Here is a 13923-nt window from a genome sequence, read left to right on the forward strand (position 1 = left end):
TTATACCCTCTACAAAAACTATAATATTAAAAAAATATATATTACTTATTTTATATCTGTATGATGTTAGGCAATTTATGTCAATAGTATTTATGGCAACAAAAGATTTGTGTTTTGTGCAAATAAAAATTTAATATATGTAATAAAAAGAAAATAATTTATTTTTAGATAATCAATAATAAATAACATATCAATAACAGGGCAAACTGGGCGACAGTGAGTAAATATTGTAATTAAATGGCATCGACTAGAAAGAGATGGAAAACGCTATGGTACCTTATTTTTATAATTTGACAAATTGAACTCTTAAATATTCACATTTTGTACTTAAAAATGCCTCTGGTCACATTTATATTTTGAACAATTACAAGGACAATCAATCACAGACAAAATTAATAAATTAGTATTAGCCTCATTAAAAACTATTCTTACAAAGTAAGCACTTCTAAGATTAGAGCGGCTCATAACTCATAACGGCTATATAACTAAGAACAATTTTAATAATCATAGTTATTCGATAACTTTATCATTAGGCAAGCAATCTTATTCTAATTTTGTACTTTAAGATTTATTAATTCAAGCATAACTAGTTTCAATGTGGCAAGCGGAGCGTTATTCATTTTTATATTGTAACAGTTCAAACTACACTACATCCGATCGTAAACAAGGCCAGTACCTAAGGTATTCTGTAGGTCACGCCACGACATGGTTGTGTGACCTCAATATTCTTGAATTCCGAGCGATCTTCGCTTTCGAATGGCTTATCTCACACATAACATTTATTGGCTCAATAAAATCGTACTAATACAAGCGATTCAACGCGGCGGCGCCTGCGGTGGCGCATCCTCTAATTTTCCCCAAACAACGTTACACATTTCCCTCACTAACGCTTGTTCGCCACAATCTAAGTCAGGAGCTGGTCTTCTTCTCTCTCTCTCGACTCTTTCTCTTACTTCCAACACTTGCAGGGCGCGTACCACCGCTTCTGGTCTCTCGTTAAGTCCATTCCCCATACCTTTCTCTGCTTCTAATCGTCTTACTTTTTGCTCCAAGTCTCTCACGTATTGAACTGTACGTTCAGCAAGCTGGGGATGCGTTATTGATAAAGAAGCAGCCTGTGGTCGTGATACTTCTTCAGCGTTTGTTCCACTACTGCTTCCATCGCCGTCGTCCCTCTCTCTGGTCGCTGTCCTTCCACAATTCACGCAAGAAATACGCTCTCGTTCTTCGTCTAAGTACAGGCATAACTCTTTTAATTCGAGATTATCTCGTATGAGTTCTTGTTGTTTGTCATCCAACTCACGCAGTTTGTTTTGGTAAGCCGACACCTCTTGTCTCATCACGGAAGCCGTGTATCTTCCAAACCGTTGCCACTCGCGCGCTAGTTTACGACCTTTTTGACGATCGTCATCTAAAAAGCAACACAAGTCACGGAGTTCTTGATTATCTTCGCTTAATCGCCGATTAGCCTCTTTCAATGCTTTTATTTCGTCTAAGAGTGTTTGAATTTGCCGCCTTTGATCAGTCGATTGCCGAGCAGCATCAGATTCGATACGTTTCGTGAACTTGAGCATGTCAGCGGATCGTCTGTGTATCTGTTCCTCTTCTAAATTGCGATGAGCACGTTGTGTATCGTCAGCACTCCTCGCCCTCGCTGTAGCTTCGACAGGTTCGTGTACTATAGCTTTCGTGACGATCTCACCACTTGGTCGTATCATCCGTAAAGCTGCCGGAGGTAATGGATATCCCGCGGGACCGTGAAAATACTTCAGGTGAGGATAGGCGCCGGAGGGGTATAAACCCGGAGTCGTATTCGGCACTCCCACTGGATATTGAAACTTATTGGGATCTATAGTTTTAGTCGTATTAGGTTTGAATTCCTTAGCGGCCGCGTCCGTAGTGGGTAATTTGGAGCCCGCAGCGGCAGGTGGCGGATGATACCGCGGTGGAAAGTTGACCGGTTCGGAGCCCTGTTTGCCTAGTTGTTGGTGTTTTATAAATTCACCGGTTTGTCTGATTGACATCGTTGACACCGTTGCCGGAACAGTCATCGGTTCAATGGATGTTATACCGCTTGCATCCTTGTAGGAACATTTCCAAAACTTTATTATAGCTGTGGAGTACCGAGTTCAACGGCTGATGAATGAGAGGGGAACGCCGGCGGCTACGTAAAACGTCGCATGAACACAATGAAACACTCCGCGTTATCGTAATATACACAAATAAACCAGAGAAAACCTTGAAACGATGACTAAATAATGGACTATTATGTTTGCGAGTTCGCTTTTTGAGGTTGTAATGATGTTGATAGTTCAAAACAGGTTATTACTGTTCCGACGCTGTAGTGTAAAGCGATCTCGCGGCCTGCGTATCTATGACTGGTTCGCCTTACTCTACCTGCGCCTGCGCAGTCTGTAGAGCCTCACGGCATCTCGCTCTATCGTATTCTCTTACCTGCGCCCACATATACCTTATCCATTCATTATATTAAGCGGATCATTTGTGGTGTACACAAGGAATGTCTCTCAATGTCTTTATTATATAAACTAGTCAGTAGTCGGTAGTGTAAAAATTACTTAGAGAATATTTTCACTTTAATAACATAATATTGTGTTACTTTATACGCACTTTACGACGTATTGTTTGAGTAAAACATATAAATAGCAAAATATTTGTTAATCTTTTCATTTTCTAAGATAATTCTTTTTTATATATATTGGACATATTAAGAAAAGTAATACTTTAAAACAAAGCAGCGTGTGTTAGTTTTATAGGATATAACTCGACTGTATTAGACATACAAATATTACTTTATATATTGTCTTCGTAATTTAAAATAAATCTGCAAAGAGGAATATCAAGATTTAGATTTCTGAAATAAAATATTTAATCATTTATCAGTAGTTATTTAAGTTAATAAACTAAAATATACATAGTTAATCAATTATTTACCAAAAAAAGAAGTCTTTAGTATAGTAATAAATTTTTAAACATTATTTTACGTGATAGGCTTACAATACAAAAAGTAGGGATAGGATTTGGTTGCGTACCCCGTCACTGCAATCTTTAACAACAGTATTGCTCGGTAGACAGTAACATCGGCACCAGTGTGCAAGGATGGCGCTGGTCAACTTAGGATTCGCACTCGCGATTATATTTAATGGTAATTTATTTATTAATCCTATTTAATTAACATTAATTTAATAAAAAGACATATTTTTTTATTAAAAATAGAATTTAATATATAAATTAATTTATTTTATTAAGAGTTTTTTTTTGTGTCATAGGCGTTTTAGCACAACGCATGCCAATAAAGGAGGCTCTATTTTTAAATAGCGACGCCTTCAATACGTCTTTGGACGACTGCGTGTGGCGCCGGGAGCGTGAGCCTTGTCCAGATCCTGATGTTACCATCAATCTATATACAGAAGCTGAACCATTTAAGAAAGAGGTATTTTTATTATATTTTAACATAATAAAATTACTAATATTATTTTCAAAAAAATCAATAAATCTTCAAAATTATCACAAAAAAAAAGATCTACTCGTAAATAATAGGTATATAAAATTTAATCTATATATATATATTTTTGCGTCTTTATTTTATAAAGCACGTCGCACACAATAGGTCATTGATACTATAATAGTTTTTAATGTAAAAATTGCATAAAATTTAGTAACAATGAGTCGATGCGAGTGTAAGTGCATATTAGTGAGGTGTGTGAAATCAGTTCATGGACTACACAGCCAGAGCCGGGCGTCGACAGTCCGTTAGAAACGCTTTAGGAATACACAATACATTATTCCATTTCGAAAGTATTTTATTTTCATAAATAATTAGAAAAAGTTTCTGTCCCGTCCTTATGTATACTCTGTTTGAAAACTATCTCTTTGACTCTACATATCTGCTATCAATTTTTGTTCAGATCAAGAGCATTTCAGATATCTTTTCTTTAGTTGTATTTTCTAACTCTCATCATTATCGCTTGTCATATTTACCATCAAAATAAATGATTATCGGTTATTGTGAACGTGCGTGACATAAATGGTACTCATATAAACACGTAAGTATTGTTATAAACATGCGGTTTTGTCCGAGAGTAAACAAAAACGACGAAACATGAGAACACAGCCTTGGCCGTATATATTAATAATTACACAATTTATCTGACACAGTCTATAATCGTAAATTATAGGAATAAATATAGTTTTGATGGTTTCATTAAAATTAATTTAACAATTTTACTTAAGTTTTTGAAATTATAAAATATAAATGCAAGAAAATGTTGAGAATCACATTTCTTTTTAACTAATGCTATTCTATATTTCTATTTAAATTTTTTTTCTTTTTCGTTTTCGACACAACCAAGTAAACGTCTCTTTAAATCTAAAATAAGTGATCCCGTTAAAAAAATTCGTTGAAATTGTCAACTATTTAAATATTATTTTGGGTCAATATTTGGCACAAACCGTGTCAGTCACCTATATGGAATGTAACTTGTAAGGAATACCGCTATCCGTCCTTACTGCAAATGACAGAGGCTTTTCCTTTTCTCGGTGACATTAATTTTTGCTTCTAATTCGGTGTTAGTATTACAGAAGTGACGAAATAGCTTAAACCATTAATTTTAGGAGTATTCAACTAAATTATTATCACTCGTAGATTTTTCTTATTTATCGAATAATGAATATTTATCTCGTTGTATCTTTTATTATAAGACACTGGACATTTTTTTCTTACTTAGATATACTTATATACGAGAGTTCTTGCTGTTGTGTTGTAACATGAAATGCTCTACATCCTTCGCCAGTACCTCATTCAGGACACAGTTCAGTGAAGTCGAGGCATTATTCTCGAACAAAATTAATAAAGATGCGTTTTATAGGAATAAACTCTGGGCACGTTTGGATTTAATTCCAAACACTGAGATGGACATAGTCTTAACACAAGTGAACAAGGTTAAGCTAAACTAGTGTATTATGAAGTATTTTATCAATAAATTCACATACGTTTGCTAACGATTTATACGAATGGCATTTAAACTGTCTTAAAATAAGCATGGCATTTAAATGGCATAAAATAAGCTAGGTACTATACAACGTTTTCTGTTGTTATAAAATGAATTCTCCATTAAATTCGTTTATTGAAGGTGGATTTATTCAGCGAGGATTGGCTGCGTCAGAGCGGTTGGGAACCGTCGCACGAGACCATTTTGCTTATACACGGTTATGCCGGCGGTGACGACACGCTGCCTATAGTCGTTTTAAGAGACGGTAAGTGCTTGCGCTTTCAGATATTCATATTATTTTCCATACGTTACTTTGGATATCGGCAGTTTTTAAATCCCATGTCTATTTTAACATGTAAGTCATGTTTCATTAGCGCTCATTGATAAAGAAAGAAAAATTCGTGACAGAATAACCAAGATTATGAGCTTTCATCACAAAGGGAAAATTTTTCATAATATTATATTTTATTATAGACGATTTTCCTTAAAATGGAGAAAATGAAATATATATGTCCTTTATATGCCTTTGACGGTATTTTATTAAGGGACCTGTAATTGCCAGCGAAAGTAGCCCTGTGCAAGTTTACTATAAATTATTTAGCACTTTCTCCTATACAACTCCGTTCATTACCCTGAACCACAGCCCGCATGGATGCAATTCGCATTTTTTTTTATTATTATCTCATGGTTACTGTGTAGAAACAATTTAACTAATTTCTTTTAATAGCGATTCAATATAAAAAACAGATTATTTTGTTGTCAAACTTTGAATATAATAATATTTATAAAGATTATAAGATTTTCCATATCTAAATCATACTCACTTACGGCCTTTTGTTTTTCTATATTATGTATAAAATTGTCTTTGTTAGATTTTTTTCTAAGAAAAATAATATATTATTCCAAGCATATATTCAAGTTAATTTCCCTTTATATATATTGCAGATTACTATTGCAGGTATGAAATAATTAATGACATAATAAGAGCGGATGAAAAAGCGAAAGTTGATTGATTTTAAATTGTTTACATTCAGTTATTAAATGATATAAAAGTTGAAGTTGTTGGTAAAAGTTGATCTAACGACTCCTAGAGCACGTTAGGATATAAATACACTACAGACATACACAATCAAAATGACTCGCATCATGTCAAGTGTACACTGTGAAGTAATGTTTTGGATTGTTTTGTTTACAATCACTTCATATCCAGCCTACCTCCGACGCGGTGGATACAACGTGTTCATGTTGGACTGGGGTCGTCTTTGTCAACCCCCGTGTTATGTCGCCGCTGTACACAACCTACGTCCAGTTGCTAGATGTGTAGCGGAAGCCTTCGGGTCATTGAGACGAGCTGGTCTAAGACCTGACAGACTAACGTGCGTAGGACACTCGCTCGGAGCTCACATGTGCGGGATTATGGCCAATTATTTGAATTTCAGACTTAACAGAATCATTGGTAAGACAATCAACGTTTTTATACCTTGCTACATTTGACTTAATATTGAACCTTGTCTTCCTGTATATCCTATATTTGTTCTCGATAATGTAATATTTTTTTTTCCTATAAAGAACTTAATTCATAATAAACGAAGATTCCTTCATATGATTAACATAGATAATCACACCATCCAGCTATAAGGTCAACCTTTCCTTGTAGCACATAATTTTACGTATTCCGAACAATATAAGTGTATTAGCAATGAATTACGAAAGTTAAATTTAAATTCTTAATTTTGATATTCAGGCTCCTTAATAATAAATAATGTAACACTAGGCTTGGACCCCGCGCGACCCCTCATCAGATCCGCGCCCCCCCTCCGCCTAGACCCGGGCGACGCTCGTGCCGTCCACGTGTTACACACTAACGCCGGGAGATACGGAGAGGGAGCCAGGCTGGGGCACGCAGACTTCTGTCTCAACGGTGGAAGAAGTCAACCGTACTGCGAGGATACGCCCAGTATGTATGAACATTTCAAGTACGAAGTACGAAATCTTAAATTACATGGTAGCGTATAATGTTACAAGTGGCGCCATCCGTGCCGTACTAATTATAATATAATCTTTAAAAAAAAATTATGTCTAATTATTATTAATTACAATACCGAACCATTGTAATTTTGTAATGGCAACATTTAAGTATAACCTTGTATTTGAAAAATATAAATACCGGCTTCAGCCATTTTGTATGATATTACCGAAGGTTACACTAAACATTAAAAATCAAGTCTGAAACTGTACATCGAACAATATATAATTATAGTGTTTTTTTCAAATTCTGTTACTAATTACTGTAAAGTGTTATCAAAATCCGTAGAGTAAGTATATCTTGTTTAAAAGAGCTATAGGCCCTTATGATCTTTCATTGACATTCACCTCGGATGCATTTCGTTGGTCAATAAGTCGTGAGGTAAATTTACCACAAATTTTAGGAAGACGATACTTTTGTTGACTTAAAAATGATAAAGTAATCATGTTTTATAGCGTATGAATGTCATACCAATCACGATCAAGCAAACATTAGACAAGATAAACACAAACAATATCAATCCGAAGAAAAGTTAAGTTACGGGTTTTGGTTTGACAGATACAATTGAGAAAGGTGTTTCAATTGTACCGGTTGTTAATGGATAAAAATAATGCTTAAGATAAAGATAATATAAATCTCAAATTTCTATATTATATAACGAAATGTTTTACAAGTAAATGTAATTTACCAATGGTTTGTATGACAAAATTGTATTTATAGGCACCGATCAATAGTTTACCTCCCGTTGAGATGGAAGCTATTTATACGTCATTAAATAAGACTTGATATTCAAACCTAACCTAACCTAACAGACGTTGCTTACAGTCACATGGTACTGTTTCATTATAGTTTTTAAATATGGAGTTTGAATAAAGTATTTTCTAGCGTAGTATATAAGTTCCTCGTTTGTTTTAGACGAGGCGTTGTGTAGTCACGTGTGGTCTATCTGCTATCAAGCTGAGAGTCTGTTCCGGATGCGACCGGCGTCTCCGTGCGGTCGAAGATGTTCAGTTCGAGTCCCACCAGCGCGGGCCGCAGCACTACCGGTGCCTTTAGGACAACCCGCGCCGATGACGTTAGTACATATTTAAAAAAAAAACTACTTCCATTTCACTTATCCTTGTTGCGTATAAATGCAAATACAAAGCTTTCTCTATTAGCAATGCGAAGAGGTTAGAATAGTTCACGAGAAAGTAACTGGTGAATAATGTTATTTTACGATTTAATAAGCAAGCAGTGTAGTATTAACTTTAGTCAGTTCATTGTCTTCGAGTTCTATCAAATTTATACTGTGATTCAAAGTATTTAAAATAGTAATTTCTAATAATTTATTAAACTAGAGATATTAGTAAAAATATTATACTAACAAAAATTCCAGTGCGTCAGGAGCCTATTGTCTAGAAGATTTCAGCGCACCGTTCTGCCCAAAGACAAGCGGTCTACTCGAGGGTGACGAACGCTGCTGTCTAGATAAACAGTACGAGGCCGCAGCCACGACCACTCCGAGAACACAACGGCCAAACCGGCCGAGACCCGGGAGCAGACTGAGGGCGGCTAGGATTAAACCAGGACAATAAAAAAAAAACAAAAATTGACAGCTCCTTTTGGCGCCAAATATAAAAAAATGTGAACTGTCATTGCATAAATTAAAAAAATATTGATAATCCTGGCCACACACATATCTGCAATTAGAAATTGGCTTTGGTGCTTTTATTTATTTTATAGTACAAATACGGAGACAACAAAATTTGTGTGTTAAATGGCAATTAATAATTAAGGGTAATAGATTTTTAAGTTTTTAAATAATCAATGAAATCCTTAATATATTGAGGTTGAAAATGTAATAAATTAAAGAAAGTCATCATATATTTATTAAGTGTTAAATTAAGGGAAGTACAATCGTGAATTATTTTTAATATTAAGCCAAAGAATTTTGCTATAAAAATAAATTATTTTTCAATATCTGGTTATATTTTACTTTTCTCATCTACGGAGGGACCTATATATGTACATATATTATATCTGTTTTTACTCTTAATTATAATTTAGTGTTACTAATATTGATTTGAAAGGACTAAAATTTCATAAATGCATAGTTTTAAATACCTATTACGTAAATCTAACTTCTAGGAGGAAAGTAAATAATAAAATAAAATAACTTTATTGATATAAGTGAATTTAACTGTCAATTCACACGTCACTTTCTATTGTTGCATGTCAACTTTTATTTCCTGACATGAGTTGTGAGAGCAGAGCAGCCTTCTCTTTCTCTTTCTTCCTCACTACATCCAGTGAGCGATTCTTCCACGTGCTCTTCCTTAGCTTTATTGGTCTGCTACCAACGTAGCGTCCTGAGAAATATATATAAAAAAAATCAGACATAACGTCTATTGTATAAAAGAAATATTGGTGTAATTATTTCTCAAACAGATTTTTTAATATGGGTGTTTTAAAAACACATATATTATGTACATTATTAACCTTGTTTAACATTTCTTTTCTCCCGGTTTCAAACCCAAAAAAAATACCAATATCATTATTAACAAACATTGCAATACGAAGTGAATTCCATATTCTTCACGTATAAAAAAATAAATTGTGTAAATAAAATATTTTACATTATCAAATTCAGCAAAACATAATCAATCCAGGCCCCGGCGAGATTCGAACTCACGATCTCCTGTTTACTAGACAGGCGCTTTAACCAACTAAGCCACGGCGCCGGTGAAGTGGGACGCGAAATATTGAACCAAATAGTTTATACACAATCAACTCTATATTCACCGACTTCAGGTTAAAATCTATATAAAAACTCCTTTTAATATACTTATATTTTGTATAAACAACGATTTACTACTGGGAGCATATTTATATTGGTACTGATTGATATGAATGTTTTAGATTTCCGTACCCTTAATATAAGATCAAAACTTTCAGCAAAACAGTTTCGTGAATGTAAAACTATTAAATTAGTATGAAGATTCTGTCGCAGTGAGAATGCTTATAATTTTTTTTCTTACTGGCAAATTGTATCAAGCCTTCACAGATGTGTTTTCGAAAGCAATTTAAGGCTGTTTTGAAGTAAATATTAATACAGAAACTAAGTTGATAAAAAATATTACATATTTTTGAGATGAGACCAGTTTTAAAGTATAATTACTATAACAACACAATTATATATTCAGTGATATACCAACCGACCGTATCATGTACCAAAACTATTCGTACACTATAACGCATTTTGATAACACGAATATATCCTTTTTGGAACTTGGTTAAAAATAAAACGTTTACTTGTTCAGTGCAGGCTGTATAAGTAATACAATATTGAATACTTTTCAGTTAATCAGTTATCAGTCTCACGATGATCTTTTCTAACGCACTATATTTCATATATTAATTTTAATTACTGTCACTTAATAATGCTACCATGTCTGCGTACAATGTTTAATTTACACTCAATTAATAATCAATTTTTTCCGATAAGGTAAAAATTTCAATATTTCAGGTACTTAAAAATATATATATATACAAAAATCTCTTAAAAAGGTTTCAAATCGAGTCCCAGGAAAGGCAATTCCATACAAAATCAACAGTATTTTTCCCTCAAAAAATTTAAATACACTATTATCAATTATTATTTGCGAGCTAAGTCATAAAGTATCAAAGTTCAAGGTCGTATATTATTCAACTCACCGTCCATTTCCTTCATGGCCTTAATGAAGTCCCCGGGATCTTTGAAACTGACGAAACCAAAACCCTTGCTTTTGTTCGTCCGCTTGTCTCTAATAACTTTTGCTCTTTGAAATGAACTGTACTTGCCAAATGTTCTAGTCTGAAATGTGAAATAAAAATATATTAATTGAATTGTAAAGACCTTATAAGTCATTAGGGATAGTTAAAATGTAAAAGTAAGGCATATCAATTATCTTTACACATATATATAATAACTCAAATAGCATAGTGTTGAATATATAGGCATGTTATTTGTCCTTCTTACAGTCTCCGTCCAAACCGTGAAAAGCTAGCAGATATAATATATAAGTACGAGATATATTAATTTAATTATTTAACTTTCAAATATCCTAAGGTAGGTACAAACCAGTAGTTCATCAGTGACGTCGTTTCCAAGATCTCCGCAGAACATCCTGAAGTCATCGTCGGGCCAGTCAAGTAAGGTCACATCCTCCCAAGTCTGACCACCGGCTGTTCGCACAACCTGCACATGGGAAAATGTATATAAATCTACTTTATTCTGTAATACAAGGATTTTCTAGCCTTGAAGCCTGTTGAGTTGTTAAAATATAAATTAGAAAGACCTATATATGAATTTGACCTGTATTAAAATGTTATTCACCTCTATTATATTAAAAAAAAATTTGTTCCTAACACTATTTATAACTTAAGAATGGCTGTACCGGTTTGGCTAGAAATTGGGGCAGAGATAGCTTAGAACAAAGAAAAGGGTAAAAAATACTTCTCATGCGATCGAATAAGAAAAAATAATAAGTTGATATTATCCAAAGACTTCTTATTTACTGCCTTTAAGAAGGAACAGAGTTCGACTGGCCAGCTATACATTTCTTATTCTGAAATTAACGCAGACAATGTCGCGGGGAAAAACTGGTGCTAAATAAAAATAATATTCCTATAAAACTTTTCCATAACCATATGTAGTTAATTGTGTAGTTATTTGACATATGACAATAAAAATTATGGATTTTTAAGGATTGATCAATTCTAAGAGAACCACAGGTTAAAATTAATCAACTTTGATTTAACACAATAGACTTGAATAGAATATTATCTGTTTAAAGAAGGGTTAAAATGACTGAATAACTTAGCATTTTTCAAATTTTATCTAAAAGCACATATATGTAACAAAAAATACAATTCCATAGTAATTTTAATGTGCAAATAGTATTATAGAGTGAAATTAACCTTTCTATGTTTTTTCTCTTTTTTGGCCTTTGGTGCACTGGTGTCTATGTGGATGATTGGTGGTGGGGGTAATGGCTCTATCTCAGGCTCTCGGGGAGGAGTCAATGGACGTTCTCGTTTCTGAAACAGTTAAACCATTGATATATAGTTAAATACACATTTATATATGTAAATAATAAAATATCTCTTCTGATTTACTATGAATATTTTAGTATAATTTAGAGGTAACAAGTAAAATTTTGTTTAAACATTTTGTAAACAATGTTTGCATAGTTACAAAGAAATTCTCGAAAATAAAATAACTGTCTTATTTTAATATATATTTTTTTTACGCAAGTAGTTGCACTTACACACAATACTTACAGCTATTTATGACTGTCTGACTTTTTTGTTACAGATAATCCTTAAATTAGCTAGACCATTTTAAACTTCACTTTCATATGGAGATAGCTGATGTGTTATAGTGATTTTTATTGACACTTTTGTTTTCCATTAATGTTAATGAAAAAAAAATTCTGTTCGGACTAAGACGCACCTACCAGGAATGTATGACATTGGAATAACTAGTTTATAATGGTACAATTATATAAAAGAGTACCCTTTTCTTGCCATCAAGTTGGTCTTTCAGGGCTTCGTCTTCCTTGGATTGTTTGTACAGTTTGGGGGCTGCGGTGAGCACTACCGGCTGTGGTTTTGGAGGTGGTGGTGGTATTTGGGGTCCGGGAATCCCGGGTCTTATGAATGGATGTGGGGGAAATACTTCACTACCAGGCGGACGTCTTTGCACCTAAAATTATACCCAAATGTAAAAATACCATATGCTTGATAGCCAAGTATGTATAACAATATAATTTAATTACTGGCATTTTATCCAAAACTTGATATATTTTCGAACAATTTATTTATTGTAAATATTCTAAAATAACTTCAATAACAACTACAAAAAAGTTGTGATGTAAATTACAAACATAATCAATTAATTTATTGAAATATATGATACCAAGAAGTCAGGTATTTTGTTAAACATTAAATATTGATCAAGTTTTCAAGTTATACATTTGTATAATTGAATTATTTACTAACCGACGCTGGTACCATCATGGATGGTGGTGGAGGCGGTGGTGGTACAGTCGGGTACATCAAGCGAGCTCCCATGACATCGAACTGTGGCATCATCGCTGGAGGATGAGGCAGAGCCCGCTCTAATTGTTGCTGTACAGCCCCAAAGGTTCCCGCACCTATAACTGGCCGCATGGCCAATAGATCCGATCCTGAGATCTCTGCCTCGAATCTAAAATTATTAAAAATGATTATATATTCTAATATTAATTACAGTATTTTCGTATAGTGTAAATACCTGGACATTTCATCTTGCATCTGCTGTAGTTTGCTGGAGTTGTCCATGATGCTGCACGGAGTTTTAACTAAAAGCAATCCAAAAACTTTACGTAGCAACGTAACCAATACTCGATTAAATAATTCCTTTTTAATCAGTACGTACACTTGTACACAGCATTGTGGCCGCCAGATTGAAATAGATATCCACCTCACGGCTCACCAGTGCTAAATAGTTAAAGGATGTTAAGAAAATTATTTAGGAATTTCTTTTTATTCCACAGTAACGTATTAAACGTTACTGTTACTATTTCGGATTTTTCACAATTCTACAACCTATAAAGTACCTACACTATTAGTTAAATATTGACATTTATTATTTTTTTACAAAATGGCCGTCAACCACCACATAGCCTATAAAGTTATTTTATATATTATATTTTAATCAAAACAAATAAATGAAATATGTATGTATGTTCTTGAATATTTTTCAATTACCATTAAAAGCAAACTTAAATATTTTCAGTATAAATATTTTTTCAATAAAAACCCTTAATTTTTAAATTTAAATTGCTATTTTAATACCAGTATAGTGTCTTTTGTTATTTGATA

The 13923-nt window shown here is 33.6% G+C and overlaps 3 protein-coding genes and 1 non-coding gene across 5 annotated transcripts; 1 reads left to right on the forward strand and 3 right to left on the reverse strand.

Moving 5' to 3' along the window:
• Positions 1 to 136: 136 nt before the first annotated feature.
• LOC116768362 (coiled-coil domain-containing protein 85C-B) lies at positions 137 to 2391 on the reverse strand. The gene has a single exon (XM_032659061.2). It carries the CDS (start codon positions 2049 to 2051, stop codon positions 816 to 818), a length of 1236 nt encoding a protein of 411 aa, XP_032514952.1. The 5' UTR covers positions 2052 to 2391; the 3' UTR covers positions 137 to 815.
• Positions 2392 to 2933: 542 nt separating this feature from the next.
• Positions 2934 to 8997, forward strand: LOC116768363 (pancreatic triacylglycerol lipase-like). The gene is made up of 7 exons (XM_032659062.2): positions 2934 to 3163; positions 3288 to 3451; positions 5151 to 5274; positions 6220 to 6465; positions 6784 to 6966; positions 7951 to 8110; positions 8414 to 8997. The coding sequence occupies exons 1-7, from the start codon at positions 3118 to 3120 to the stop codon at positions 8610 to 8612; spliced, it is 1122 nt and encodes a 373-aa protein (XP_032514953.1). The 5' UTR covers positions 2934 to 3117; the 3' UTR covers positions 8613 to 8997.
• Positions 8998 to 9180: 183 nt separating this feature from the next.
• On the reverse strand, positions 9181 to 13678 carry LOC116768364 (RNA-binding protein 42). 2 transcript variants are annotated; one of them, XM_032659064.2, is made up of 8 exons: positions 13478 to 13678; positions 13334 to 13400; positions 13060 to 13267; positions 12575 to 12763; positions 11977 to 12096; positions 11138 to 11254; positions 10732 to 10870; positions 9181 to 9386 (listed from the first exon to the last, which is right to left on the reverse strand). In XM_032659064.2, exons 2-8 carry the CDS (start codon positions 13378 to 13380, stop codon positions 9253 to 9255), a joined length of 954 nt encoding a protein of 317 aa, XP_032514955.2. In that variant the 5' UTR covers positions 13381 to 13400; positions 13478 to 13678; the 3' UTR covers positions 9181 to 9252. The 2 variants fall into 2 exon arrangements, with proteins under 2 accessions (XP_032514955.2, XP_032514954.2); XM_032659063.2 differs by having other exon boundaries at positions 13334 to 13678.
• Positions 9685 to 9758, reverse strand: Trnat-agu (transfer RNA threonine (anticodon AGU)). The gene has a single exon. It is a non-coding gene; the product is annotated as a tRNA-Thr (tRNA).
• Positions 13679 to 13923: the final 245 nt, after the last annotated feature.

Source organism: Danaus plexippus, chromosome 4 (assembly GCF_018135715.1).
Source record: "Danaus plexippus chromosome 4, MEX_DaPlex, whole genome shotgun sequence".
In the NCBI taxonomy this organism is placed as follows: Eukaryota; Metazoa; Arthropoda; class Insecta; order Lepidoptera; family Nymphalidae; genus Danaus; species Danaus plexippus.

Excerpts from the sequence above, each read along its gene's own strand:
- LOC116768362 (XM_032659061.2), bottom strand. The coding sequence starts at position 2,051 with ATGACTGTTCCGGCAACGGTGTCAACGATGTCAATCAGACAAACCGGT.
- LOC116768363 (XM_032659062.2), top strand. The coding sequence starts at position 3,118 with ATGGCGCTGGTCAACTTAGGATTCGCACTCGCGATTATATTTAATG. Across the intron at positions 3,164-3,287 it reads ACTCGCGATTATATTTAATG|GCGTTTTAGCACAACGCATG; the intron begins GTAATTTATTTA and ends TTTGTGTCATAG. Across the intron at positions 5,275-6,219 it reads TATAGTCGTTTTAAGAGACG|CCTACCTCCGACGCGGTGGA; the intron begins GTAAGTGCTTGC and ends CTTCATATCCAG.
- LOC116768364 (XM_032659064.2), bottom strand. The coding sequence starts at position 13,380 with ATGGACAACTCCAGCAAACTACAGCAGATGCAAGATGAAATGTCCAG. Across the intron at positions 11,255-11,976 it reads AAGAGAAAAAACATAGAAAG|GTTGTGCGAACAGCCGGTGG; the intron begins GTTAATTTCACT and ends TCCCATGTGCAG. Across the intron at positions 10,871-11,137 it reads ACGTCACTGATGAACTACTG|ACTAGAACATTTGGCAAGTA; the intron begins GTTTGTACCTAC and ends TTCACATTTCAG.